General features: G+C 41.1%; 1 protein-coding gene across 2 annotated transcripts; it reads left to right on the plus strand.

The window, feature by feature from the left end:
* The first annotated feature begins 69 nt into the window (after positions 1 to 69).
* SERPINB5 (serpin family B member 5) lies at positions 70 to 27,302 on the plus strand. 2 transcript variants are annotated; one of them, XM_062617748.1, is made up of 7 exons: positions 70 to 262; positions 16,373 to 16,547; positions 19,398 to 19,535; positions 21,296 to 21,413; positions 22,755 to 22,897; positions 24,335 to 24,502; positions 25,808 to 27,302. In XM_062617748.1, exons 1-7 carry the CDS (start codon positions 204 to 206, stop codon positions 26,198 to 26,200), a joined length of 1,194 nt encoding a protein of 397 aa, XP_062473732.1. In that variant the 5' UTR covers positions 70 to 203; the 3' UTR covers positions 26,201 to 27,302. The 2 variants fall into 2 exon arrangements, with proteins under 2 accessions (XP_062473732.1, XP_062473733.1); XM_062617749.1 differs by lacking the exon at positions 70 to 262 and adding an exon at positions 10,637 to 10,778.
* The last annotated feature ends 58 nt before the right edge of the window (positions 27,303 to 27,360 follow it).

Here is a 27,360-nt window from a genome sequence, read left to right on the forward strand (position 1 = left end):
GTTGAAGGGTTGAGTTGCTGTGTGCGTTGGTCCAGTAAAGCGTTAAAAGGCTGTTGCTGGTTTGGGGGTGGAATTAATTCCGCTTTGTTTAGGGAAGTTTCTGGCTCCTCTGCTGTGCCTCTCCCGCGGTTTGGTGCCCTCAATGGTGCTGTCTTTTGCACAGCCCAAGTTCTGAATGCTTTTAGTGGCAGAACCAGCTCTTAATGGGCACGGTGATGAGCAATCGGGTGTTGCGCACCCGTGTGTTAGTAATAACACTCGGGTAAGGTGCGATGCCCACAGAATATGAAGGAGGAAGTGATGCAGAACATGTAGCAAATGATAAACCAGTTTTGCGAAGTTCCCTTGCTGTGTGGATGTGTGAACCTCTCCTAAGTGAGTGCTATATGCTTCCCTGTGCTGCTGTCATTCCTTTAGAGTGAAAAAAAGAATATCTGGGAAATTTCACCAGATTAATAAACCTCATTCTTCCAACTACCTCCACGTGACTACAATGTGAGTTTGACTTGGCATCGTAGAATCATGGAATCAGCTAGGTTGGAAAAGACCTGTAAGATCATAAAGTCCAACCATTACTCCAGGACTGCCAAGATCACCACTAAACCATGTCACTAAGGGCCTCATCTACATGTTTTTTGAACTCTTCCAGGAACAGTGATCCCAACACTTCCCTGGGCAGCCTGTTCCAATGCCTGATCACCCTTTCAATGGAGAATTTTTTCCTAATATCCAATCTAAACCTCCCCTGGTGAAACTTGAGGCCGTTACCTGGTGTCCTGTTACTTGGGAAAAGAGACCAGCCACCTCCTCACTGCATCCTCCTTTCAAGTACATGTGGTGAGCTAGAGTTAGAGGTAGTTGTAAATTAGAGATTTGCCTGTAGAGGTAGTTACAGATTAGTAAGTGCACTTATGAATTTCAGTGTCACTTCTTGATTTTGTTTTCTAATATGATAGTTCAGTGAACCTGTTTGATACTGTTGGTAGGCTGCCTGTTCTGGGCAGAGTATAAAAGGCACCCCCACAGTGACCACCATATCGGGAAGGTTGTGGCAATCTTTTCCTCAAGTCATCTGGTTGGCAGATTATTTTGGTTACTTCATATACTCGCATACTGGAGGATGCTTTGTTTGAGTTTTAGGCATGGTCGGAAACAGCCATTTTTCTTAGCTCGATTGCAAATGTGAGAAGATGTGATTTCCCAAAGATAAAGTCATGTAATCAGGCTTTGGGAAGTGAGATGGTAAAGAGAGATTATTCAGAAAATATGGTTTATTGCATTTGTCACAAAAGACAACTGAAATTGGCCAAGTGATGGGAGAGCTGATGATGTCTAAAGGAAACTTATAGCTTCATTGGCAGCAGGATTCAATGAGAGCATCCATGGTCTGAAGTGCTCGAGAAGCTCGGTGGCTTAAATCACATGTAACTGCTTCTTTCTTATTACGTCTTCAAAGCGTGAGGTAAACCCATCCTTTTTTACACTTTTACTGTTAATTGTGCCATCTTGGTCTACTTTTAACCTCCTTTTTTTAAAAAAAACACACTACTTCCTTGGGGATTCAGTTTCCCTTCTGTCTTTACCTTCTCATTCTGATTTGTGTAACAGCATATTGTCAGATACATTCCTGTCACTAATATTCCTGGCTGTGTCACCTGTACCTATGATTTTCAAATCTGTAATGTTGTATTTAGCTTTTAGATCTAAAGGCCTAAAACAGTATGTCACAAGCGTGTAAGTAGTAAATGCCACCCCAATAGCACTTAACTAGCTTCTGAAACTCCACAAAACCCATCTGGTTTCTGCAAATGTGAATGAAATTTAAAAGAAAGCAAATAAAAAAGAGAAGGCACCTATGTATACAGATAACAGGCTAAATCTTGCACTTGTTGCTTAAGTCTTACTCATACAGTATTCCTCCTATAATTGCACCTTGCAGCTAGTTTTGCCTGAGGAAAGACTGGCTGAATGCTGAGTAATAACATAAAAATTAATTCCTGAGAATCTAATGAATTGTCACAGAAAGGATATTACTTCAATTTTAGGAACAAATACAGTCACATTATCTGACACTTCCCTGTACAGAAGTTCCCATGTTACCATATTCTAAGAATCCGTATCACAATGATTGTGTACAACAAAGTGTAATGAAAATAAAGTGTTTTAAAGATGTTAATATAGGTACCTATTGGCCTCAGCCAAGTCCATCTCTTAATTCCCTGGGGCACTGTTACTCACATTGCTGTGACTTCAGGTGAGTGGCACAGGCATGTATGATCTTCCATGTTAAGGCTGAGTAAGCTACTGTGGAGAACACTTCCTGCTGCCATCTCTTGGTATGGAAGGAAGGCGTCCACATTACATGCTGTGTGGACACCTTGGGCCAAGGATAGATGGATATAAAATAAGTCATATCTGCAGTACAGCCAGGCCTCATAGCTGTGATTTTCCTCCATTACATCAGCTGAGAGGTGGCTAGAGATGACTAATATTAGTATCAGAGTGAGGCTTCAGTATTACCTAGATGACATGAGAGCTGAGCAATTAAGAGAAATCACTGTCTCAGAGAACATAACTGAAAACAGGCAAGGCAGAGAGGAAAGGTAAGAAAATATAACCTCTGTTTTTTTGTATTTTTCTACCTGGTGAAACTATGCAGAAAGATCACTGTGACCTAGGTAACAAAGGCTGTCAGTAACAAAGCTAGCAAGTAAAATTCAGGTTGTCCAAATCCCATTGTGTTACCTTGATCTAGTTTGGTGTAAACACAGAGAGCTCATGCACCTGAGATTGGACCTCCAAAGGATGTGTGGTGAAGCTGTGCTGAACACAGGCTGTCAGTCTGGCTGTGTGGCCTGCACAGTCTGAAGCCTCCCCCTCAGCACCGGGAAACATGAGGGCCTCAAAAGCAGGAGCACCGCTGTTCTAAGAGATCCAAGCCACCAGTTGTCATTGGGAATGTGTCTGCCTCTAACATAGTGCCTTTTGGAGTACTGCTGCTTTGGTATTCCTGGGTGGATAGCTGCCATCTATAACCACTTTAATAGCACTGAAACCACACCAGCATGGTGGAAGAGAGCTGTATCCTAAGAGCCATTATTTTTAATGCACTCAGGACTTGAGGTGCAGAGAGGGTGTTGTATAGCTATGGTGCCCAGGAGGAAAAGAGTTAAAGCTGTACTCAGGACCAGAAAGACTGAAGCCAAAATAAAGCCGTGTTACATCTATGGTACTCAAAGCAAGGGTGAGCTTTGGTGCAAATCTTGAAGGACTGTTTTTTTGAGGAGTAAGTGGTCTTCAGAATCTGTATCTCATCACATGGCTTGATTATTTTTCTTAGTTTTGCCTGTGTTATCTTCAAGGGTAATATTTTTCCCTATACAGCATAAATCCGGTGATTTCTGGTGGGGCTTTCCTCATCATAAACTCACCACATAGGAACTGCATGGCGTTCTGTATACAGGCCAAGGATAAACATTTCACCTATGTCTTCTCTGCATAGCATTTTGTATGTTAGGTCTTGCTAACTCATTGAGATTAAATGAATTAAATGGAGTAAAATCTCTTCAGTGATGACTTAATGCGCTGTTGAGCAGATGTGGCTTCAGGGCTGTATTGTTTGACTCATGTACATTTAAGATACCCAATTTTGCCAACTGGAGCTGCCAACTCCTAGCCACCCATATATGATTATGTGCTATGCATTGTTGAGTTTGGTGTGGCTGCATTTTTCCTTGAAATGTTTCCACAGTCACAGCATTTAGCAGGTTCACAGCCCGACTCACTTCAGAGATTTTATTATTAAAAACATTGAAAGATGTCCCACAGCCAATGCTTCTTTGAGTTCAGAAAGCTTCAAGCTTGGATTGTGCATTTTGAATTATTTCGTGTTGCCTTCATTTAATACTTTGATGACCTGTAGAATCTCTGAACAGCTCCTAAGGATAGTGTAGACACTCTCATCATCTGGGGTCTCTTTTTAATCACTGCCATATTTTTTAAAAATATATGCTATAACCCAAAGAGAAATCATGGGTCTCATTAAGTCGGTAGATCAGGTTCTACAGCCCATGTTATGCAAAGGTTCAAGCCAGCTGCTTGTCCCAGTTTGTGTCTCACTGTCTTAAAAAGACACAAATCTGTGAGTTGACCCAGTTTTTCTTTCTGGGAATTTGCTCTCCTGTGCAATAGAAAGCCTGTAGTGTTTACTGTTGCCAGGCTTCCAGGAATCTAAATTGTTAGGCAGTGAGAAGCAGAAAAGCAGTTCTGTTCAAGTATGTGCTTTTAAAAGTATTACCAAGCTCCTCTACACAGATGATGGGGGAATAACTTTTGCAGTTCCAATATGCAGCAGAATAACTGAATTTAGCTGTTGCAAAGCAGAGAGTCACACTGCATGAATGCATTTTAAAACTGATGTGCTACATCTGAGGTTTCCAGCAGACTTCATTCTCATGCTAAATTCAAAGTGTTTTTTTCCTGTGTGACTGTAGGGAGCAGTATTTGCAACATTACTAAATGTCTTGTAGTCAGAATGAATGAGGAAATAAAGGATAAGAGACGTGTTCTGGGATTAGGCCATACTTCAGCTCCTTCAAATAGTTTTTCTTCTGAATGGTGGTTTGTCTTGTAATTTTCTTCAAAATAGTGTTTTAAGAAGTGAGAGTCTAAAAATCCCCTCTGCTTCAGATCTGAAGTCTCACAGTTCTTTAATTCACAGGAGGGTAGGAAGAACTTGGGCCATCCAACGTGTCTTCCAACCAATATGTTCCCCCTTTCCACAATATGGGAGATGCAATGGTGGTGTACTGGGGGATGAGCATCACAGTGATAAGACACTTGCTGTTGCATCTCTCACTTATGCAAGCTCAGGGGAGCACAAGAAGTCCCACAACCACCAAAGGCCAGCAGCTGTACTAGGAGTATCAAGCTGTGTAGCTACTGCAGTCTAGCCTGCACTACATTTCTGGGCTAGCATTTCCTTCCTGGATCCCTCTAAATTTTAATTCCTCTTTTAATTCCTAAGCCTTTTAATTAGGTCTTATAAGGAAAGTAGCAGAAACAGGATAGAGAAGTCATTTAACTTTCTCTTCATCCAAGCCACTCAGAGTAATTTTCATCTTAATCAGGAAGTTCTTTGAACCAGGCTATTACTCTGTCATGAGCTGTCTGTAATCCTTCCACATGCACAACACCTTTTCCACACCTTTCAATACGATTCTCGCTAACAAGTCTGTTGCCTTCTTTTACTCAAAATCCACTGAAGTCAATAGCCACCTTCACAGTGGGCTTTGAATCCTGGCCTTAGATAGACAGATGGATAGGTATTTGCATTACCACAAATTTCTGTAGACCTAACTACATCTTTATGTCCTACTCCTATTATATAAATGTTAATGTTATTGTGCTAATAAGTTTGTTAGCTTGCTGGGATATACATGCAGTATCCTCTGAAATTTCCCCATAGAGCTTAATGGGAGCATTAGATCTCAAAATGACTGAAGAAAGCTACTTTTCCATAGGTTGCCTGTCATCTGGGTAAATGTAACTAGGAAAGTGAAAAGGAAGCATTCTATTATCAAGTCCTAACACTTTATTTTGTAAAATATAGAATATATTTTCCCTATTATAGGCTAATACAATATTCTTTTCTATGCGTTTTGTGATGCCAATCTAGTAGTCCTGCGTTACTGGTAGTAGTCCTGCTACTGCTCTGCATGGAAATAGCTCCCTTGCTATCATGGGCACTAATCAGTTCACGTTAGCTGGGGTTTTAGGCTATTATTTCTAAATTTTACATCTGGAAGTCAAGATGGTTTGCAGCTATAACTTCTATAGTTTCCTGATCATACAGAAAACTTGCAGGGTGTGTTCCTTCATAGGTCTGCCAAATACCAACAGGAGAAGCAAGAATTAACATGTTCACACCTCATCTTAGCTGCATTCAGGGATAAACATAGTCCTTCACTCCATCCTCCACTGAAAGCAGACAACAGGAGAAAATTCAGCCTGTGAAGGCCGAATTTCTGTTTCCATTTCCAGTGAAATCTTTAGCAAATATTGTTTCTAAGCCTTTATTTTCCTGTAATACACATATATTCAGGCTATGAAACTGCACTGAGCAACTCTGGGAAAGTGTGTGCCTTGGCTTGCATTAATCGTACAGTCACAGAACTACTGGGATTACAGAAGAGAGTGACTCATCTACTGATGACTGTAGGTAAAAGAAAGGGCGGTGGGGGTGTGGGGGTATCCCTAGTTCTCATACCCACTTAAGGGAGTAATACAAACACAAAGCTGGGAGGGAAGCTGGCTGTCAAGAGTCCAGGTCTACTAGAGGGCAGTGAAGGTCATGTAACCCCTTCCAGAAACTGCTGAAGCCCTGAGTTAAAACTAGTCTGGTGTCTGAGGGAGAGGGCTGCTTGGTCCCTTTACTCCTCTTGGGAAAGGTACGTCTGCTAATTTAGCTTATGTCAATATTGTCTCCTCTCTCATTAGAGTTCCCACCTTGATCCAGTCACAGGGGCAGTCCTATCCCAATACAGATTTTATTTTGTTAGGTGAAGGATGACAATTCTAAAATTGCTCCAATGCTCAGTTAGGAATTTACTGATGGATTATTATGCTGGCAGTAATTCAGTAGTTGAGGTCCTCCACAGATCTATACTTGAGCACAACAGACTGGATATGTAAAGAAAGCATCCTCAGTAGCAGTACTCCCATAGTACAGTGTTTTCAATGAGGTGAATCCATTCACCTAAACAATCCATCTCTTCTATGAAGACAGGCTGAGAGAGTTGTGGCTGTTCAGCCTGAAGAAGAAGGTGGCTCATGGAAGACCTTATAGCAGCCTTCCAGTATCTGAAGGGGGCCTACAATAAATTTGGAGAGAGACTGTGTACAAGAGCATGTAGAGATAGGACAAGGGGTAGGACAAGCTTTCAACTGAAAGATGGCAGATTTAGATTAGATATTAGAAAGAAGTTCTTTACTGTGAGGGTGATGAGGCACTGGCACAGGTTGCCCTGAGAAGCTGTGACTGCCCCATCCCTGGCAGTGTTCAAGGCCAGGCTGGACTGGGCTTGAAGCAACCTGGTCTAGTTGGAAGATGTCCCTGCCCATGGCAGGGCGCTGGAACTGGATGAGCTTTAAGGTCCTTCCAACCCAAACCATTCTATGATTTTGTGAATACTAGGGAGTGGTACTTCAAAGATTTGGAAATATCACTACATGGGAAGAAAAAGAGAAGACTAAGGAAACATGACAAATGTGAGAATGTTTGCATTTTTTCTGGAACAGACATTAAGGCAGGTGATGTTGACTCATAGTTCCAGCCTGGCAAAGGAAGATGGTGCAGTAACTGCCGGCATTGGTGACAAGGGAAAAAGAATATTAACTGTGTCCCCATGAGATGGCACCCTGAACCAGCAGTGCACACAGGGATGGGTTTGAAATTTTATTGTCCTGGACAGAGCGGATCACAGAAGTTTTAGTGAGAAGTGATTAATCCACAGCATTGTCTCTCTGCTTTTGTTTCACAGGAGTTGATCTTAGTCTTTGTAGTGGGAAAAAGATGAAGTTTCAGAGTAATGTGCCATGGTTTTTCTTGTCTCTTTTATATATATGTATTTCCCCTTATACTTTGATTTCCTGGTCATATTAGGAGGCTCCTTCACAGGCTCTTCCAAGTAGTCAGTCAAATCTATCTCTGTTAAGCTGATTTATTTGTATTGCACCAAGCATTATGCCTGGTGCTAAGTGTTGGGAGCAATACCTTCAGGAAAAGTAGTCAGATTCTAAACAGCCTGATTCCAGAACATGGGATCATTCATTTCTTATCACCAGATTAAAGGCTTTGTTCTCACTGAAAGCTGTCATGTATTTGGTTGCCTATTTTAGCTTTTTTCCCAATGAAATGTACACCCCAGTCCAGAACAGCCTCACTAAAAAAAAAACAAAAGTAAGTAAGTAGGTATGAGAAATTAATTTCCAGTCTGTTGTTAGAAGTAATCACTGGTGAGTAATACTTCTACGTCAGCAGACATATCTGGAGAAAACTGTGTTGCTACCATACATGTTGAATCAGTGTGTTGCTACGTGACACCATCATTTATGTGTAACGGCATACACCTTGGGAAGAAAGAGAAAATAGAGATAGCTTGTTGCTGTTCAGTTGTCTTTCTCAATGGAACCAGAGAATAACACTTTATTATTGCAAGTGTTATTCTAATTTCAAATTACCTTGTGGTTTGTAACTGTCAGTCTGATCTTTGATAGCATTTCTTATGAAAATTAAAAATATTTGGGCTATCAGTTATTCCTGTTGCTAAAAAGAAATCTGAACTCATGTTATGTGGGGAATATTAGAAGTGCTGCTGTGTGTACCTGTTTACAGACTCTGCAATCTTACCCTTTGAATTTTTCTAATTGTGTTAAAGTTATAGGTCACTGAATCAAAATAAAACGTACAAATGACCTCCTATCATTGGCTTCCTTGCAAGATCCACAGCTTACTGTGAAAGCCGTAACTTGATTAGAAGACCTTTCATGAATGGCAGCATAGAAAGAATGCACCAGTTTATTATATTTATTATTCATTTCCACTTGTAGATGATTTCCCATGTGGTCTTCAGGGCATAACACCATTAATTGCAATCAAGTATGCACTGAACATTAGTGAGTTTGGGGAAGGAAAAAACAAACAAACAAAACACTACAGTGGATGCTTTGAGTCTCTGAAATAGAATAGTTCTCCATGTGCTGTTGAGCAGCAGGAGTTTCCCTCCTCCCAAATGAGCTTGCCTTAAGAGTGGACAGAAGGTGGCTGTTTTTTGTTCCCTTCCAGCAGCATGTAGGGACAGTGTTCCTAGGAGGTGTTCAGAGGGAGTGGCAGGGAGAGCTGGGGGAGAGAGGGCTGAAAGCAGGCTGAGTAATAAGAGAGTCACCTGGCTGGTTGCATGCCTTCTGCAATGAAGTGCATTCAGCTTGCCAGTTCATAGATGAAGACACATGTATGTAACTGCTGGATCCCAGCATCCAGCTTCACATTTTTCCTTGGGCTGTTGAAGACCTGCAAGAGGTGCAAGAGGACAAGAGCTGAGTTACTACTTTGTCAGTTGACTGTGACTTGTCTGTGTTACAAGGCTTTAATATTCAAAGTGTTCCATGTCACACACCCATTGTTTTTCCCCGATTTACTTAACTTATTTTCTGACATAATATCACAATAGAAGGTGTCCAACTAACAGCAGGCTGATTTTTTTATAAGGAAAAATCCTGTTATTTGTTTTATTCTATTTTTCTTTTTTTTTTTTTTTTTACTTGGTGATAGAAATACAGGCCATAATAGGTGTGTATTGAAAATGCTTTGAGATTAAACTGAACAAGACTAATTTAGTGAAAGGTAAATGCAGAAGACAGGGAAGCTGATGCAAGTAGTTGTTATTCAGTCAGACCAAGAGAGAGTGTTCCTGGACTGGGAGGGTGGCTTAATTTCTTGTCCCTTGCAAACCTCAACTACCTGAGGTTAAGCATGTTGTAATTTTCAGGTCAGCATCTTCTACTTTTCCACATCTTCCTGGCTGGGCTGTAAGTAAGACACAGTCATATGTCAGGAGTTCTCATAAATATGAGTAAGAAGCTACCAGGAAGTCACAGCTATTTTAACATTACCTCCAACAGCAAGTAAGCCCAAAATACCCATTCTCAGGGGAAGCAAGACTTCCCTCTGAGCTGTTCAGTTACCAGTGTCAGTGTGGACTCCTTCGTCTGAAGCATCACAATTGCAGCAGTGATTATTAGTTTTGTAGCACCATGACCAGAAATAATTAATTTCTCAGCAGTAACTAGGTCAGGCTGAAGGATTCAGTACAGCTACATAGTGCCTGACCTCAGCCATCACAGAGCAGTTACCTGATTGTGGGTGATGTTTATACACCTCCAGCTTGGCAATGTTTTTTCCATTGTCCAGCCTTTAAAAGAAACTTTACAACATGAACCCAGGAGTCCCCATCCCGCAGGTGAAGGGATGGGACTTTCTGCTCCCCTTCCACCTCTACAGACAGCAGAAAAGGCTGCTCTCTTGCAGAAGACCTGGCTGCCTGTGTGAGAAAGCTATTGCTTTACAGCAATAAAGAAGGCAGGTATTTTTCCTGGAGTGTTAACTCCAGTCTGGCCTTGGGCTTTTAGGGCAACCAAATACAGACCTGTGCCCCTTACAAAGACAGAGTTAAGGCACTGTCTTAATGCATATACAGATGCTAGGTGCTCAGCCACACACTCCTACATGTTTTGTTTGTTAACCTGGGTGTCTTTTTCACAATTGCAGTTTTTTCTGCAAATAGCGGAAACTCCAAAGTAATTTGGAGTACTGTTTTGCTCATCCACTCCTGTATTCTCTCCTTCTTAGTCTTCCTTCATTTTTGTCTGGTGCCTTTTGTACTGTGCTTGCTGAAGGCAATGCACAAAGGCTGCTCTTTCCTGCCAGAGCTTGTTGTTGTCTTCAGTAGCTGGGCAGGTAAAGACAACTCGGGTGTGAATCATTTCGCTCCTGCAATGCAGGAGGTGCTATGAAGCATGATTAAGGCTGGGGGAGGGAAGAAAGAGAGAGTGAGAGGGAGTGAGTGTCTGCACAAATTAAGGTTGGTAAAGTGGGAGTGGTGTCAATGAGCAGGCAAGGTAAGAGAGCCTTCTGCTCAGCAAGGTTTCACCACGGGTAGCTAGTTCTTCGTGCTGTACCCATTCCATTGGCTTGTTTACCAGGATTATAGCTTTGCAAAGTAAGTACAGCTTTTTTTCCTCTTCTGATACTTTAGTTAACACCTAAGTAATAGTTAAAAAAATCTTCACAGTGTAACATAATGTTGTAGAGGGAGTGGGATAAGGAAGTTCATTCAAAAAGATACCATCTGAAATGAAAGGAGCAAAGATCCTCCCTAAACTGCAATGTTTTGGTTTCATCCCAGAATTGCTGCATTGCTATGCTATATACCTTCCCTCTGAAAATATTTATTGGAAGCAGTGAATAGGATCTGGCAGGTAAGACAGTGGAGGGCATTACAGATTATTAAAATATGGTGGTTTATTGCAAATGGCTTTCCCCATATCAGAAAAAACAGATTGTGTATGATACCATGAAACATGCTCCATGTGTCAAAATAGCATTTGGACTGTCTTGTAAGTCTCTGTTATAGAGGAGTATTCCTTTCATTTTATGCAGAGGTGTGTGCACTGCACTCCATTTGCTTTATAACTCGAGTGATTAACCCACGCTTGCTTAAAGTGAAGGGCAGGAACTTTGGTCCGGTAATTACCAATTTATTTTCAGTGTGACAATTTAGTTTAAAGAATTCACTGGCTATTGAGGTATAACAAAGCATATTGTGGTGGCTCATCCCGATTTCCTTCCTGGAGTGACTTTACCTGCTATGTTGCTGACAGTGCTTTTTCCCAGCCATACAAGATGTTCTAGTCCCACATCAGTTTGATGTCTTGTGTTCCTCAAACAAATGTCTGTTCAGAGGAAATTGTGTCCTTGTTGCATAGCCAGGTGTTCTGCCAGGTAGAGAGTTGTCATGTGTATAGAAGTAAGAAGAAGCTTACAGAAGTCCCTTTTTTCCTTTATATTTTCTGTTTGCCGAATAAAAACTAAAGTGGGTCATGTTCAGTGCTTGAGCTAATTTCAAATATGAATGCCTCATTTGTGAAACATGCATGTATCTTGTTTCATACGGTTTCAGACAGTGAAAGTTTGTTTGGACTAGAGAGACTACAGCACTGGCACTCACAGCTCCAGAGCTATAAACCAAAAACACCCCCCCAGCACTGAATGACCAGCACTGGCCATGCTATATCTGTCACAAGTGACTTCTCCCGGAAGGACTGCTTAACCAGGACAAGAATGAAATAAATACGTGTTCTGCTTTATCAGATTATTCCTACCATAAAGTTAAAATGACTTGTCAGACATTTCCACACAGACATTCCTATTCTCCTGGTTATATTTTTTAAAAATAAGCTATATTTAGCTTTTCTCTTAGTAAGCAGGTAGTAAACAAATCCTCCCTCTTGGTTTGGGAGGGGGGAGTGTTTGTTGTTGTTGTTGCATTCAAGAGTGACTAAGCAAAAATGGTGTCTTAAACATGTTTAAATCAGGTTTTTCCAAACTGGTTCATCAGCCTTTCAGCTCCCTTCTGTACCTGAAAGTGCTTCTGTAACTCTGTGACAATTTTAAGAAAAGCTGGGTGGATCACAAGCTACTTGTGCTTAGAAGATGCCCCAGTGCCGCAGGCCTCTCTGGAAATGCTGACATAACCGCTTTCCTGGGAAAGGAGGGACTCGGCAAGAATCAATGCAGCAGGCCTTTCTGAAATTTCATTTTCAGGTTTTTTTACTCCTCCCTGTTAGAGGGTTCCCTGTGATTACTGACTCAGGAGCTAGGTCTAATTTCTAAGACTGTTAATGGGCAGCTAATAGGCTTTCCTCTTGATGGGAGCTTCAGCCCTTCTTACTTGACTGGAACTGGCTTTACTGGTCTCCCAAGGCTTGGGATGCTCAAGTCTTTAGTGAGATTTAACATTTTGAAATGTTTACTACAGTTTTTTTTTTCAATAATATGAATATCATAAGCTCCTAAATATCATACATCATAAATAACTGGAGCATAAAAAACTGGCTGACCAGGTGAATTAAAAAAGTGATATAGAGATTATTCTTCTCTATCCAGCCCGTCATTCAAGGTGGGTGGGACTGAGCTTTTCTCCCAACAAAATGCCATGAATGGGCATTATTTGAATGGTAGCACTGAAAGAAATTGTGAGAATGGAGAGCTTTACCACTACCAGGAATAGTTTCACTCCAAACAAAAGAGGCTTTGAGAGTACCAGCAGTTAATATATGAACAAAAGGTAAATGAAAGGTTCACCACGAAGTACCTCCTGCTTTCCTCGCTGAAAAAGGAGCACTGAAACTTTGTAGAAAATGAACCAACATGAGCAGTATCAGCATTACTAATGAGGTCAGAAGAGGTTTTAAGCTATGGTACAGCTTTTCACTGGCATAAGGAAAAGGAGTTTCATTCAGTTTTGCAAAATTTCCTATTTTATTTTCTCACTCTGAATCTCTTGCAACTCAAGGAAGCAGAACACAGGTAGCACAAACACATCTGAAAATCACCCTAGGTTTGCCAGTATGACTGAAAATACCAATGTTAGAATGACAGCATAGGATTTGCAATATTAAGCTAGAAAGGACAAGAAGTATTTTTAAGTGGTTATTATTGCATGTTGATTTTTGGCCTGTAAGGAAGATCCAGAGGCCTGAATAGAATAATATGAGGCCATCCAGCACTAAAGAATTATATTCTTTAAGTCAGATTTCTTTCAGATGAGCTACATGCCTCATTCTGCGTTGTGATGTTCTTTGTATTGTTTGACTTCTTGAGGGTGGTAGATGTCAAATGACACATTCTTTGTTACCTGGGTAATTTTCCACCAGGTTCTCAGTAAGAAATACCTGGGAAGCTGCTACTTGCCACAAATCTCAAAATTTTGGGCTGGGGAGGAGGACAGAGAAAGAGAAAAGGAAATAAGGATTATGTATTCTGTGTTCATTGTGAATGGTTGAGTTAATGGGGAAGATAAGATAGGTAGCCTGTGCAAGTCAGTTTATTTAAGACATGCAGAGGCACAGAAGTGCATGTCTGGGATGAGCAACTACAACCAGGCACTTTAAAGGATGATGTTACATTGCTGCTTTGCCTCTTGTTCCAAGTTACTCCCTCATCAGCAGTCTCAGTCCTTCAAATTTGTTTTAACTGACTTTTGCCACTGTTCTGCCCAAAGCTGTTGTCCTTTATGGTGCATGCTGAGCCCACTTTTCCGGTAATTATTTGCTTTTGTGCATGATAAATTGCAACTACGTAAATGAGGTAGATGGTTGCAGTACTGCGCTGGTGCTTTAGACACATAAGATCTCTGAGATATGTTTCCTGAGCCTCACTCTGACATCAGCATGACTACCTGCTGACACTGTAAAATGGGATCTCACATGGATAATCTCTCTTTACCTAACAGCTGCTGGGCACTGCCAGGCTACTGGACCCTAGATGTTGCAAAGCATACTCTTCTATATTTTTATGTGGGGATAACTTTCTTCAGTGATATATATTTAATGTTTCCCCTCTTCAAGACAAATTCCCATTTATTTTTTTTTCCCAGTGGAAGGAAATTTGTTAGCAAACAGTTTGTTGCTAATACCAACAGTCAGAACATTTTGCAAGAGTGCAGTGCCGGTTAGGTGTGCTTTTCAAATGCGGATTTAAAGAGCCTTGGTTTTATGCCAGTACCTTTGTGGCTTTTTACTTAATTAGATTGTGCAATGCATTTCAGTAGCCTTTTATACTGCATCTCTTAGCCCAAAACAAACCAGTTGCCAAGTAAAACAGTTGCCTTACCAAATAGATGCAAGAACATTTGTAAGTTAATTAAAATAAAAATAAAGACATTTATGTTATAAGAAGCCTTTTCTAATCAAACAGGCCTTACAAGTAAATCAAAAGTGTTTCCCCCTACTGTGTCACAGGCAAATTGTGCACCAGTTCTGTTACTCCCATAAAAATGTTAAATACCACAGATTATTTGGAAGTCATTCCCTACTGTCAAGTACCACAACGGTGTCTCTGTACAGTAGTGTCAGATGTTCAGCTACGTTTGGGCAGTATGACACATGCACTCAAATAGGAGACAGTTCTAATTCAAAATGCCTTTCCAAACCGGGAGGAGCGGGAGCAGTCAAGAAAGGTACCTTGCTGGAGACAGTTGCCTGCCCATATGTTCCCTCTTCCCCTTTCTGTCTTCTCATACCTTTCTGCTTCTCCTTTCTCCCAGGAAAGTAAGGTCTTTCCTGGACTAGGATGTAAATTATATGAACTAAGTAAGTAAGTGAGACTGCAGTATTTAGTTATTGGAGAGAAATCCCTGTCCTTAAGGTGTTTCTCAAAAGATTAGCAAACCTTCTACCAATGTAAGAAATAACTGACTTTCCTTTGCATGATAGGATAAAATAGGGCCCCTAGATCTTCAGTGTCAGAGCCTGACATGCAAGTGTAGATAGGTATGTGTCTGGATAGGTATGTGTCTGGATAAGAACACAGCTTTTAAAATCACCCCTCCATATTTATTCCACTATTTTGCCATTTGTTTCTGAAGGGAGCAAATGCTGGAGATATCCTTTATGTTCTCTGTGAAATCTTATGCTAAATATTTATCTTTTCCATTTCCTTTCTGTCTCTGACAGTAGCTTTGATGGAGCTGTTTAACACCAGTTTTAATAGATTGCTTTTTTTTTTTTTTTAGGGATAGATGACACTGAGAGCAGAGTAGTGTCAAATTCACTATGACAAAAGGGGTTGTCCTTTTTGTGCTTGCTGGTCTAAAGCCAGACTTGTGCTATTGGCTGAAATTCTGTGGTTCACCCTTGTCAGCTTGAACCTACACAAACATGCTTAGACCAAAGTGCAATTTCAGGTATGTGAAAGCAGTCTAGAAGATGGGAATATTCTCTGGCTTTCCCAGAACATGGGCTGCAGCGGCTGTCCCTTGGGCACTACCCTTCCCATTCTGACTGCACAGATCAGCTAACAGCCCTGTGGCAACTGTAGTTATCAGGAACAACTAGGAAAATATTTATGGTTAAAACAATGTGATTAGTGAGTGAGCACACAGCAGTGTTTATTTAGGAGGCCTCCTTTAAGTTTCTAGGACAATTTCAACCTACAGGACCAGACAGCTTTCTGAAGACTTCGAGCAAGGCTAGGAAGAATGAGGAATTATCCCTCAGAGAAAGGACATGTACCAAAACTAAAGCCATGATCAACAATTAGCCATGAAGCAAGAAACAGGAGCGATTATGAGACTATTAAAGGCCTGTCTGAGAGCCAGGAGAGCCCAGAGCATAGGCAAAGTACCTTATAAGTCGACACATTCTAAGAGTATCAATTAAAAACAGATTAAATTCATATGTGATCCAATTTGACTCATGTGTGTGGGTCACCCTGACCTACCCAGATTTCCCAAAGTGTTTCTGGCAATACTGGCTCGTGTAATATGTGGGATTGCCATCTGTCACTTGAAGATGATGGCTGTTAATGAACCACTCTCATTTCTTTGGCTGGATATGGATGAGACCTCAGGAGCTGCCAGTGTGCTGGCAAAAGCTGAGTGGGCTCAGTCAGGCCCTTCGCTCTTCTCCCTGAAGGTTCAAGCTGCTCAGTCCCATGCTGGTGTCCAGCCTCTTTCAGTGGTCTGACGCAGCCCCACCACAGCAGGAGCTAGAATTACACTGAGTCATCTTTCTTTTCTCTTTTCTGTTTCAGGATGACAATGGATGCTCTGCAACTAGCAAACACTGCCTTTGCAGTTGATATGTTCAAAAAACTATGTGAGAAGGACAAAACAGCCAATATTATATTTTCCCCACTGTGTACCTCAACGTCTCTGGCTCTGGCATATAAAGCTACGAAAGGTGATACTGCAGACCAAATGAAACAGGTAAGGTGTCAGCATTTTGCTCTGCGTCTGCAAAATTATATGGCAGTTGGAAGTGCTTTCTTATTTATTCTTATTAATATACTACTAGACATCTGGTTCCTGTGTAAGTCAGGCTGCAAACCATCCCTCCAAAATTCGAGGAAGTTTCCCCACTCCATAAACCCACACAGAAAAAGAGGTTGAAAATCTGGCATGAAGAAAGAGCTTTCTCAATTGTGTACAAGGTGGACATGGCAGAATCCTCAACAGTTGCGTTGAAGCTTTGTCTCCTTTTAGCATGGTGTTGATTGTGGCTGCAAGTCACAGTCAAGATCACTCAATTTTCTGGATAATTGTTTTTTCCTTTTTTCCTTTTTCAGCAATGACTAAGCTTTATCGAATTGGAAAGAATTTTGCCATTGTCTGTCAGCAGCAAGTATCCTTAGCAGCTCTGTCACTGACATTTCCCCTTTCTTCTGCAATACCGCTAAGAGGAGGCAGATGCAGTAGAAGGCACGACTTCAGCCGTGTTTCTCGTTACAAGCAGCTTGTGGTGGTGAAGTTGTTTCCAACACCATGATGCAGTATGGCAGTTTATCAGGGTCTCTCTAAAGTGCAGGGAGACAGCCTTGCAGCCTCTTCTGCTGCCTCTGTGTAAGCAGAGATTTGCGTAGTTCCTTTTTATCCTGGTGAGGGTGCCCATGGTTTCTGCAGTTCCTTAAAGGTGGATCAGAAGCAAATTCCATCTGCATTTGTGTGATAATGATCACCTGCTTTTGATGGATATTCTACATATTTGAATATATTTTCCCTCCATTGGGAATTCCTCTCTGTACCTTGTCGTTCACTGAAGGGAGCCCCACTTGCAGCCCTCTGTGCTCTCACTCATGCCCCAGGTTTACAATGAGTTTTGTGTTATTCACAGACCTGCGTAGCAATATACCCATGAAGATCTTCTAGGCATTGCAGATTTTTCCACACAGCATTGTGGGTTTTTTTTCTTTTTAATTAAATTAACTCTGATTATTTTTTTTTTTTAATTTAGATGCCCCCTGCAGCTTCCTCACCATTTCAGAATTCAAGCATTTTCTTCTTAATGGGAGATTTCAAAATATTAATCTGCTCTTAATTTTGTTTTCACTTATGTCTGTAATTGGCTTTGAACCATCCCATAATAAGTTAGCATACACATCCACAAATGTGGCTCTGTTACACAAATGCGTTTATGTTTCATGTTTCTCAAGTGGTGTATAAAAAGTGCTGACTGCAAATACTCAGGAGAGCTTGGTATGTTTTAAAATGTAACATCTCCTGTTTCTCATGTCTGTTCTAGCTTCTGCCTGCCCCTGAGTTCACGCTTGGTTTTTAAACACTAGATACAAAGGGAGCCAAACTGGCAGTCTTACTCTGGAATATCAGTTAACAAACTTGTGCCAAAAGCTCTCCCGGGTAAAGAAGTAGTAGTAGTGTAGCTTTGTCCCCAAATAATTTTCAGGCATAGAAGCTTTCTGCACGTAACATGCTAAGAAATAAAACTGTTGGAGGAAAAGGAAACAAGTGGAGAAAGTTGTTTCTGAGGAAATGACTGTGGAGTTTGGCTATGAGACCTGTGTGGTGCTGTATGCTTGGGAGCTTATTTCCTTCTGCTCCTGCTGAGCAGGGAGAGGGAAGGACACAGAGGGGTGGCTAAGGCAGAACAGCAATTTGCTGTGTCTGTGAAGATATGATGTGTTCAGGAAGAAAGAGCAGTAGTGAAGGACAAAGGGAAAAGGAGGTTGCTACTGCCTGCTATGCCTCATGTGGGAGTTGGAGACATGAGAAGGGTTGGGCAGGCTGCCTGTAATGAAACAGCCACCATCAAAGATCCTGGAATAGCAGACATTAGGAATTTAATTCGTATTTACAGGGTTATTTTCAAACAAGACCAGGAGAAACCTCTCACCTCTGGAGCCTAAAAGCAGTAAGTTTTAGGTCACCCCAGCACATCCTAGAACTGGACTTGTCATTCCCAGGAGCTGGGAGGTGGCCACGTGTGGGTGAGAAGCCCTACCTCCAGCTCATACTTCGTCTACCAAAACAGACATACTTATTTGATCATTTTTTTGCTGAAATATCACATGATGTCATAGGATCATAGAATCACAGACTGGTTTGGGTTGGAAAGGACCTTAAGATCATCTAGTTCCAACCCCCTCTGCCACAGGCAGGGATGCCTCACACTAGACCATGTTGCCAACCTGGCCTTGAAAACTGCCAGGTATGGAGCATTTACCAGTTCTCTGGGCAACATGTTCAAGAGCTTCACCACTCTCACAGTAAGGAGCATCTTCCTTATGTCTAATCTAAACTTTCTCTGTTTAAGTTTGAACCCATTACCTTGCCTTATCGCTACAGTCCCTGTCATGTATCAGTCACAGCAACCAGAAAACTTGATATCTGTTAAACATTTTTAAAGGTGTAGTCCACTTCTAGAAAGGAGACTAACTGGGACCCTCATTTACCTGGCTTAAAAGCTCCAGGGTTTTGAACAGGAATATAAGTTAGGTGAAAACATGACTGTATACTACAGCATTTCAATTGAGAAAGCCACATCACCAGTATGAACAGCTCTATTGATTTTCTTGGACTGCTCACAGGAAAGAAATGCAATTGGTCAAAGTTCTATTAGGATCAGATTTTTAGATTTATGTGAGGATGTCAATTAAATAAATGATTTTTGAGTAAGAACAGTGAGAGGTTGTGTTGTTAGCTTAAATACAAAAAGCCACAATTCTGGTCACAAACAAGCATTACTTTTTGCAAAGCTGTTAGGAATATTTAGATAATGATAATAATAAAGATGTTTAGTGTTTTATTATATTCATTTTACAGGTACTCCATTTAAAAGATGTCAAAGATGTTTCTTTCGGGTTTCAAACAATAACTTCAGACGTTTCCAAACTCAGCTCTTTCTTTGCACTGAAAATGGTCAAACGGCTCTTTGTAGACAAGTCTCTTAATCCTACCACAGTAAGTACTGCAGAAAAGCCTGGTGCTATGAATTGCTTGGCCAGTATGTTGGTGGGTTATGGTATCAGACTGCAATGTTATTTAAAAAAAATTCTCTCACTTTTGGCTGTTAATTGGGTAGACTCAGATGATGAACAATGTAATATACTCTGATGCCATGAAAGTTTGTAGGACGGATGAGTGTTCTGCCTGACCCCAAGCTATGCAACTATTACAGCACTTCTAATTCTTTCATTAATATGCTTTATGTCAGTAACTCAGTAGGTTTTCAATGTGACCTAACTTCTGTGCCACATCAAGGTCTTTGCCTTGTAACTATGAGCAAAAAGAAGTTTTAAAAGAAGTTGGTGGGCCAAGTGTGTGTCCAGTTCACACACCCAAGTAATTACTACTCAAGCTGTCTGAGGAGGCAGAAGCCTGGCTATGGAAACACCACAAATAGAGAAAGTGGTGTTTGGCCTTATAACTTATGGACCTTGCAAATACCTGGGAAGAACATTGGTGTTTTTTTGGTTGGTTGGTTGGTTGGTGGTTTTGTTTGTTTGGTTTGTTCTGTTTTGCTTTGTTTTTTTTTCCCCTAAGTTGCTTTTGAATAGGGCCCCAAACAAAGACAACACCAACCTAAAAGCGGTGTTTCAGAAAATTCAACATGTTTAAATGGTGCTGTAATAATTTGATAATTTTATAATCATATTGATAGGAATGTTTTTAAACTGAAAGAGGGTAGATTTAGATTAGACATTAGGAAAAAATTCTTCGCTATGAGGGTGGTGAGGCACTGGCACCGGCTGCCCAGAGAAGCTGTGGCTGGCCCCATCCCTGGCAGTGTTCAAGGCCAGGCTGGACTGGGCTTGGAGTAACCTGGTCTAGTGTGAGGTGTCCCTGCCAGTGTCAGGGGTTGGAACTGGATGAACTTTAAGGTCCCTTCCAACCCAAACCATTCTGTGGTTCTATGAATCAGATTGCCTGATGTTCGGTCTCTGCTACAGCAAAGGCCAGTACCTATCCACAGTACCTATCCACAGCAATAAACATCTCATCAGGTGATGACAGACATGATATGAGCAGCCTGTGGCCTTTATCTCAGTCTTCTCTATTACCCAGGTCTGGACTGAGGGTTGTATTATCCTTTCAAACTCTGACAACGTAGTCACTCCTGCAATACCAAAGTTACTTTAGCTGCTGATGTAACACCACTGGACTGAAGACAACCTTAGGAGCAATGTGCTGAATCATAGAATCATAGAATAGTTAGGGTTGGAAAGGACCTTAAGATCATCAAGTTCTAAACCACCTTCCATGGGCAGGGACACCTCCCACAAAACCATGCCACCAAAGGCTCTGTCCAACCTGGCCTTGAACACTGCCAGGGATGGAGCATTCACAACTTCCCTGGGCAACCCATTCCAGTGCCTCACCACCCTCACAGTGAAGAACTTCTTCCTTATATTCAATCTAAACTTCCCCTGTTTAAGTTTTAACCCATTACCCCTTGTCCTATCACTACAGTCCCTAGTGAAGAGTCCCTCTCCAGCATCCTTATGGGCCCTCTTCAGATACTGGAAGGCTGCTATGAGGTCTCCACACAGCCTTCTCTGCTCCAGGCTGAATGTAGCTGTGCATCCTGGTTGTCATCCACTGTCACTCATAATAAACTCCCCAGCTACCCTGTGGTGAGGCTTGGGATGCTGATGTTGCAGACTGTAAAGAGCAGGGATGGCATTTAACCTAGGATGACTTTGGTACCTTGTGTCTTTCAGGACTTTGTCAACTCTACAAAGAGGCCTTTTCCATCTGAACTGGAATTAGTGGAGTTCAAAGAAAAACCTGAGGAAACCCGGCAGAAGATCAACAAATCTCTTTCAGAGCTAACTGATGGTGAGTACAGCTTAACCTTGGGAGTGCTGTTTCCCTCTTTGGAGAAAGAGATCTTTGTCTTTGTGACACGTCTTTATTAATGCTTTTAGAAATAAACACATAGAGAAAGCAAGGAGTCTAGAGCTACTATTTGGATTCATGAGGATTAGCAATGTCAGCCTGTTTTGGAATTACACTGCAACGCTTCTGAAGGTGGAAATCTGGGACTGACCTTGCATTAGCCTTGGGCAAAGCTGCTCACACTTGACTGCAGCAAGACAGTTTGGGAGGATGACAGCTCCTTGCTGTGTTGCTTCACAAACATCTGATATAGGTACACCAAATACCCAGGCCCTGGTTTACTTTAAACATTTTACTGTGATGGGAAGTACTTGCTGAACTCTGAATTTCAGGCTGTTAATTAATAGCTTGGCTGCTTTTGCCAGAAAGCCACAAGCAGATGTGCATTTCTTATCTGCCTTCTTGTGGGAATGGGGCAGCAGGAACTTTTCCTGCAGTGCTGCTGAGCCACCAACCACGGGGCTGAGTTATGGGAGATGCCCCTCAGTGATCAGTCTGTTGGGGACAGAGGTCTGGCCCTGGCTCAGGAGATCACCCAGGGCCCATGACCAGCCTGTTTGCAGCCTGGGCACAGGTATCTTTGGGGTCTACTGCTGCCTGTTGCCCTCGTGTGGTGCAAATATGAAAACGTGGGTCCACGACTGGCTTTTCCTGGGATGGCACAGGTGCCCATGTGAAATTATCTCGCCCTGTGCAATTCATGCATGAAAGCAGGACTTGCCTCTACTGTGCTCTGAATTCAGTGTCTTTTACGGCAATGCTTGCACAGGTCTAAAACAGAGTAAAGCACACAACATTTCCATATTCTTTTTGAAGTCTGTAGCAGTATTTGGTTATGAACTGTAACCAGAGCAGCATTTTTTGCTATTCTGGTTATTTTATTCTCATGTATCAATCTAGAAGTGAGAGGCTGCTAATATGGAACTGCCCTTCAAGTCTTGCCCTCCAAATGACAAATACTTTATTGCTTAAACCTGGGGAATTTCACTGAAAATTCAGTACATTCTTTAAGGTACTGAGCAAAAGGGGTAAATGTAGTTTTGATAACATGCTATATAAGCCAAGAAAACCCATCATTTGGAAGATCTGCCTTGATCCTAAATCCATTTTCAAACATTAAGCTGCAATTTTAAGTCAGTGCTTCTTTTTGGAATTTTCTAGTAGAATTAATATATTTTATTTGTGAGGTTCAGGACACAGATTTTTTTAATTCAGTGAAATGTTACCATATATACTGATAATGTATTGTTGTATTAACAACCATCTTAAACCTGTTCACAGGCAAAATGGAGAATATTGTGAATGAGGACAGTGTAAGTGACCAGACTCAGATCCTCCTCGTTAATGCAGCTTATTTCATCACAAATTGGATGAAGAAATTTCCAGAGGCTGAGATCAAAGAATGTCCTTTTAAAGTCAACAAGGTATGTTATGTTCTGAAAAAAAAAAAAATTAAACTAAAAAGTACTGTTTTCACTCAAGAAAATGCAAACTTTTAGCTAAGGAAACCCAACAATAGAAAATCAGAAATATTTATATAGGATTCTTAGAACCTATCTAATGCTATCTATATGCTGTTGCAAGGGTCACTAAACCGTTTGCGTGTTGTGTTGTTTTAAAACTTTGCTGGTGCATTCATATCCGTCAGGCCCAGTGTAAAAGCAGACTGTCCTGTTAGTATATTTAGACAACAGGAGCTGAGTACAAGTGATCAGAAGCAGACATTGCCTACAGGGAGATACACACTCTCATGGGTAGCCTCTTCCAAGAGCTTGCAGCCTGTACCAGAGGCTGCATCCCAAACCCAGTAGGGGTGAAGCACAAAACATTGCATTTCTCATGGTCACAGAGCTAGTGAAACATCTACACCTGAGGGATTTCTTTAAGAATACCCCTTATGTGCCTGGCCCTGTGCTTTCCACTGCAGGGATGGTGCCCCATCAATCTCCCTCTTTCCAGTCAGGTTGAGGACTACAGCCCTTGGCGCTGTGCTTAGCCATGAGGTCCAAGTGTGTGCAGCGCCTGCGGCTATTGCCTTCAGGAATCTCTAACCAGAGATGAATGTTGTGATCATACATTCCGCTTTAAACCAAAATATAAAGCTAGGCAACATTTGTGAGATAAAGAGATTATACTCCAAATATATACATATATACGCACGTGAGAAAGTTGGAGTTTCAGGTTCATTGAAAATACTCGTATATTACCACATCAGCAACAGTTTCAGCTAAAAAAGTTTTAAAATTATACAGTCAAAACCAAAATTAAGGAAATATCTCAAATTCCTTTTCAAATTTTAGCATTTGAATTTTAAATGTTTCCAGATGAACAGTACAGTTTGTAAATCTTCCTTATAAAATAGTTTTGTTTTGTTTTGTTTCCTTCATGAAAGGCAAAGACATGGGCTTTAGGTAAGGCTGAAATTTCTTCTTTTTTTGATTCAGCTCCTGAAGAAAATATCAATTATTCGTATAAACAGCTTGGCCTTCATGGTTGAGATGTGTTCAAGTACTTGGTACTTACTGGCATTAAAATGTATAATTGTTTAGACAGTATAGTTTGTAGCACTCAGTGAAATAAGCATAAAGGGCCACTGATATTAGGTAAATTTCTCTTTTAAGGCACATCCCCTATATATTGCTGTTGTATTAAGTAGAATTCTATTTCACTTTTCTTTGTAAAGCTGCCTACTGTAAAAAGGCAACAGGGTCTCTTACAGCTGGTTAAATTACCAGGTTAAAGCCAACAAATCCTCTGATGGTAACTCAACATAGCAATTCCATGCAAGCTTACAAATTTTCCGTCACCAACTTATTTGTGAATTAAAAGAAATGCTTGATTGTTTTCTCTGTGTTTTGCAGACTGAAACTAAACCAGTGCAAATGATGAATCTGGAAGCTACTTTTTGCCTGGGCTATGTAAAAGAATTAAATGTTGCCATCCTTGAGTTGCCATGCCTTAACAAACATGTAAGCATGCTCATTATGCTGCCCAAAGAGATTGAAGATGAGACCACTGGCTTGGAGAAGGTGAGATGAAAAAATATAATTGGTATGATGCTTTCCCTGGAAACAGCCTGCTTATAATGGCATATGCTTAGGGAAGGTTTTTCTTATTCAGATGCTATACAGAAGGAAACAAAAAGTATTTTTTCTGTGAATTTACCTTCTTATTCTGCTTCTCTGTTCCTGATCTCCTGTCTGTGATATTGTTTCCACTGTGGCCAAGCATGAGGTTGTGAACAAGAGTTTTAGGTAGGGTGCGCACAGAGAACAGTGTGAAGTGCAGAAGGTGCTCATGATGCACTTTAGGAATCTGCTTCAATTTGAAAATCTGGACTCCCAGAATAATTTTCATCTTAAGATTTTTATGCTTTCCATAGTAAAGTGCTGAAAGTCATGCTTACTGAGTACTCAGTACTGCTGACATTACTTACTCTGGTGTCCTCATTTTTTTTCAGTTGGCATGTATCCATGATTTATTTTACTGAGTTCTTACACTTAATTTTAATTTTGTGCAGAGGTGCCTGAAAATGAGCCATTTTTTATTACAATTGCACATAAATTTGAAAATGAATAAGGCCTTTCCTGAAGAACAACTATTTCTTATGTCATTTCTCTGAAAATTTTAGAACATACTTTCACCCCTATTCAAAGTTTAAGGATTAAGAGATAGATGATCATGCAAGTCTCCTTTGTAATTTGCTACAACTGGCCATAAATTGTAAAGGCAGGAGGAGTCTGCCTTTGCAGCTGTAAGGTACTTTTTAATGTAGGAGTAAATTACAGAACTCATATCTGAAAATGCAAGAGAGGCCTTTCCTGTTAGCAGTTTGTTACAGGCCCAAATTCTGCCTCATCTCTTCCCAGTTTTTAAAAAATTGCTCAAACAGCTTCATGTTTGACTGAGATCAGGCTCTGGATTTGGAGTCTTTTTGTGTCCCAAATACAAGCAATTTCATTACTCTGTAGGGTCAGGAATCAAGACCTTTGGATTTGCCACTAGGCTGGGTGTAACCTGAGTACGGATTGTCTTTCACATGGTGGTTGAAGTGATTGCCTGTCAAAGGCTTGTAAAGGGGTAAGAGTCACAGCATGCACGTAAAATGGACTTGCTCCAGCGGCGTGTTCTATGGTTTAAGTCTTATTGCATCAGTACGTCTGAGAGTAGCTTAAGCCTGAATGCTACAGTTGTGAATTCAAAAGCAAAGGTCGCCTTTTGGACTTTACTTTCTGGGGGCTTGATAGGACTGGGAAGGTCAGGAATGATATTTTTTTTTTTTTCTTCTTTCATTGGACTGCTCAGTAACTTCCATTTTTCCTTTATGTCTTCAGCTGGAAAAGGCACTCACCCCAGAGACATTATTACAGTGGACCAATCCCAGCATGATGGCTAACACCAAAGTGAATGTATTTCTCCCAAAGTTTAGCGTGGAAGGTGATTATGATCTGAAACCACTTCTGGAAAGCCTGGGAATGACAAATGTCTTCAATGAGAATGCATCTGATTTCTCTGAGATGTGTGAGACCAAAGGTGTGGTTATGTCAAAAATCATCCATAAAGTCTCTTTGGAAGTAAATGAACAAGGTGGCGAGTCACTAGAGGTACCAGGATATCGGATTCTGCAACACAAAGATGAATTTAAAGCTGACCATCCATTTATCTTTTTGTTTAGGCACAACAAAACCCGTAATGTGATTCTTTCAGGCCGATTCTGTTCTCCTTAATCAGGGTGTATTCATTATGAAAAAGCACAATTACATTTATGGTGGTGCATTTTCCTATAAAGCTTGGCATCCTGACTACCACCTCTGCAAGGAAATCCGGGAGTCTCATATATGAGTGGGGTAATACAATGTACTCTACATATGCAGCAGGACTAGTTTATCTTCTTATGTTTCATCCCCTTAAGCTGAAGGATTCTAACTGTGAAGAACACATAGTGTTTTACTGAGAAGTATGCCAGCTTTGGCAATGAATATATTTTGTTCTATGACACTTTTTCCCCAAACAAAGTGAACTGGGAGCCTGTTTTAGGTAGACCAGGAGTTGGAAAGGGCTCAGGGAGGAAGGGCTACATTCCTGCTCCCTAGCCAAACTACTCTTCCTTGTGACCCATGCTCTGTGGATTCCTACTGCCTAGAAGGGGAAAATGTGGACATTTGGTGTGACAGCCCTCTCCTTGTACCCGGCTACACCCTGGTGGTCCAGGGTGCCCTGCTGAATCCTGCCAATGCCCAGTGAAACACTGCCCAAGTTCGGCAGCATAGCTAGACAATTCAGGCTAGCATCAGAGTTTGCATCTGTGAAACAGCGGCTACACCAAGACCTGTGGATGCAAGAGGCAATAACCATGGTGACAGAATGCTTACCCAGAAGACGTCTTCAGCGTAAACTGCGTTGGTTTGTAAATTGGACTCTACTGTGTGGAATTTTTTGACTCTTTGCCCTTTAGACAAGATGGGACCAATTCACTGCAGCTACAAGGAGTCCTGTTCTATATATCCCGAGAAAAAAAACAATTATGCAATTCTAGGATACAAAACAGTTGGATTTATACTGGAAGTGCCACACTTTTCATGCACAGATTGTCTGCAATTTCTAGTTCTGGATTCAGCATTAAGGAGACTCCATACAATTACGTGATGTCTGAGGCATGAGAAAGAAATAAGGACTTCAGCTTGGGTGAGATTAACATTGTAATTACCAGTCTCCAAATTCCATATGAAGTCATGGTAATCAGATTTCATTTGTGTCTAAAGGCTGCCTGCTGCATGTGTTCAGTACTGGTTTACCTAATTACTGTTCAGAATAAAGCACTATAAAACCCGTGTCAAATGTCCGCAATACCTCCTTTGTCAGCTGGTGTGTTCACTCTTGTGTGTTC

The sequence above is a fragment of the Pezoporus occidentalis genome, unplaced genomic scaffold, assembly GCF_034315485.1.
Source record: "Pezoporus occidentalis ecotype Australia unplaced genomic scaffold, CSIRO_AGI_Poc_V1 ctg2, whole genome shotgun sequence".
In the NCBI taxonomy this organism is placed as follows: Eukaryota; Metazoa; Chordata; class Aves; order Psittaciformes; family Psittacidae; genus Pezoporus; species Pezoporus occidentalis.

Bases quoted from the DNA above. Each gene is read 5' to 3' on its own strand.
- SERPINB5 (XM_062617748.1), top strand. From the start codon at position 204: ATGGGCACGGTGATGAGCAATCGGGTGTTGCGCACCCGTGTGTTAGTA. The intron at 263-16,372 runs GTAAGGTGCGAT...TTTCTGTTTCAG, and splicing joins GTGTTAGTAATAACACTCGG to GATGACAATGGATGCTCTGC. The intron at 19,536-21,295 runs GTAAGTACTGCA...TGTGTCTTTCAG, and splicing joins AGTCTCTTAATCCTACCACA to GACTTTGTCAACTCTACAAA.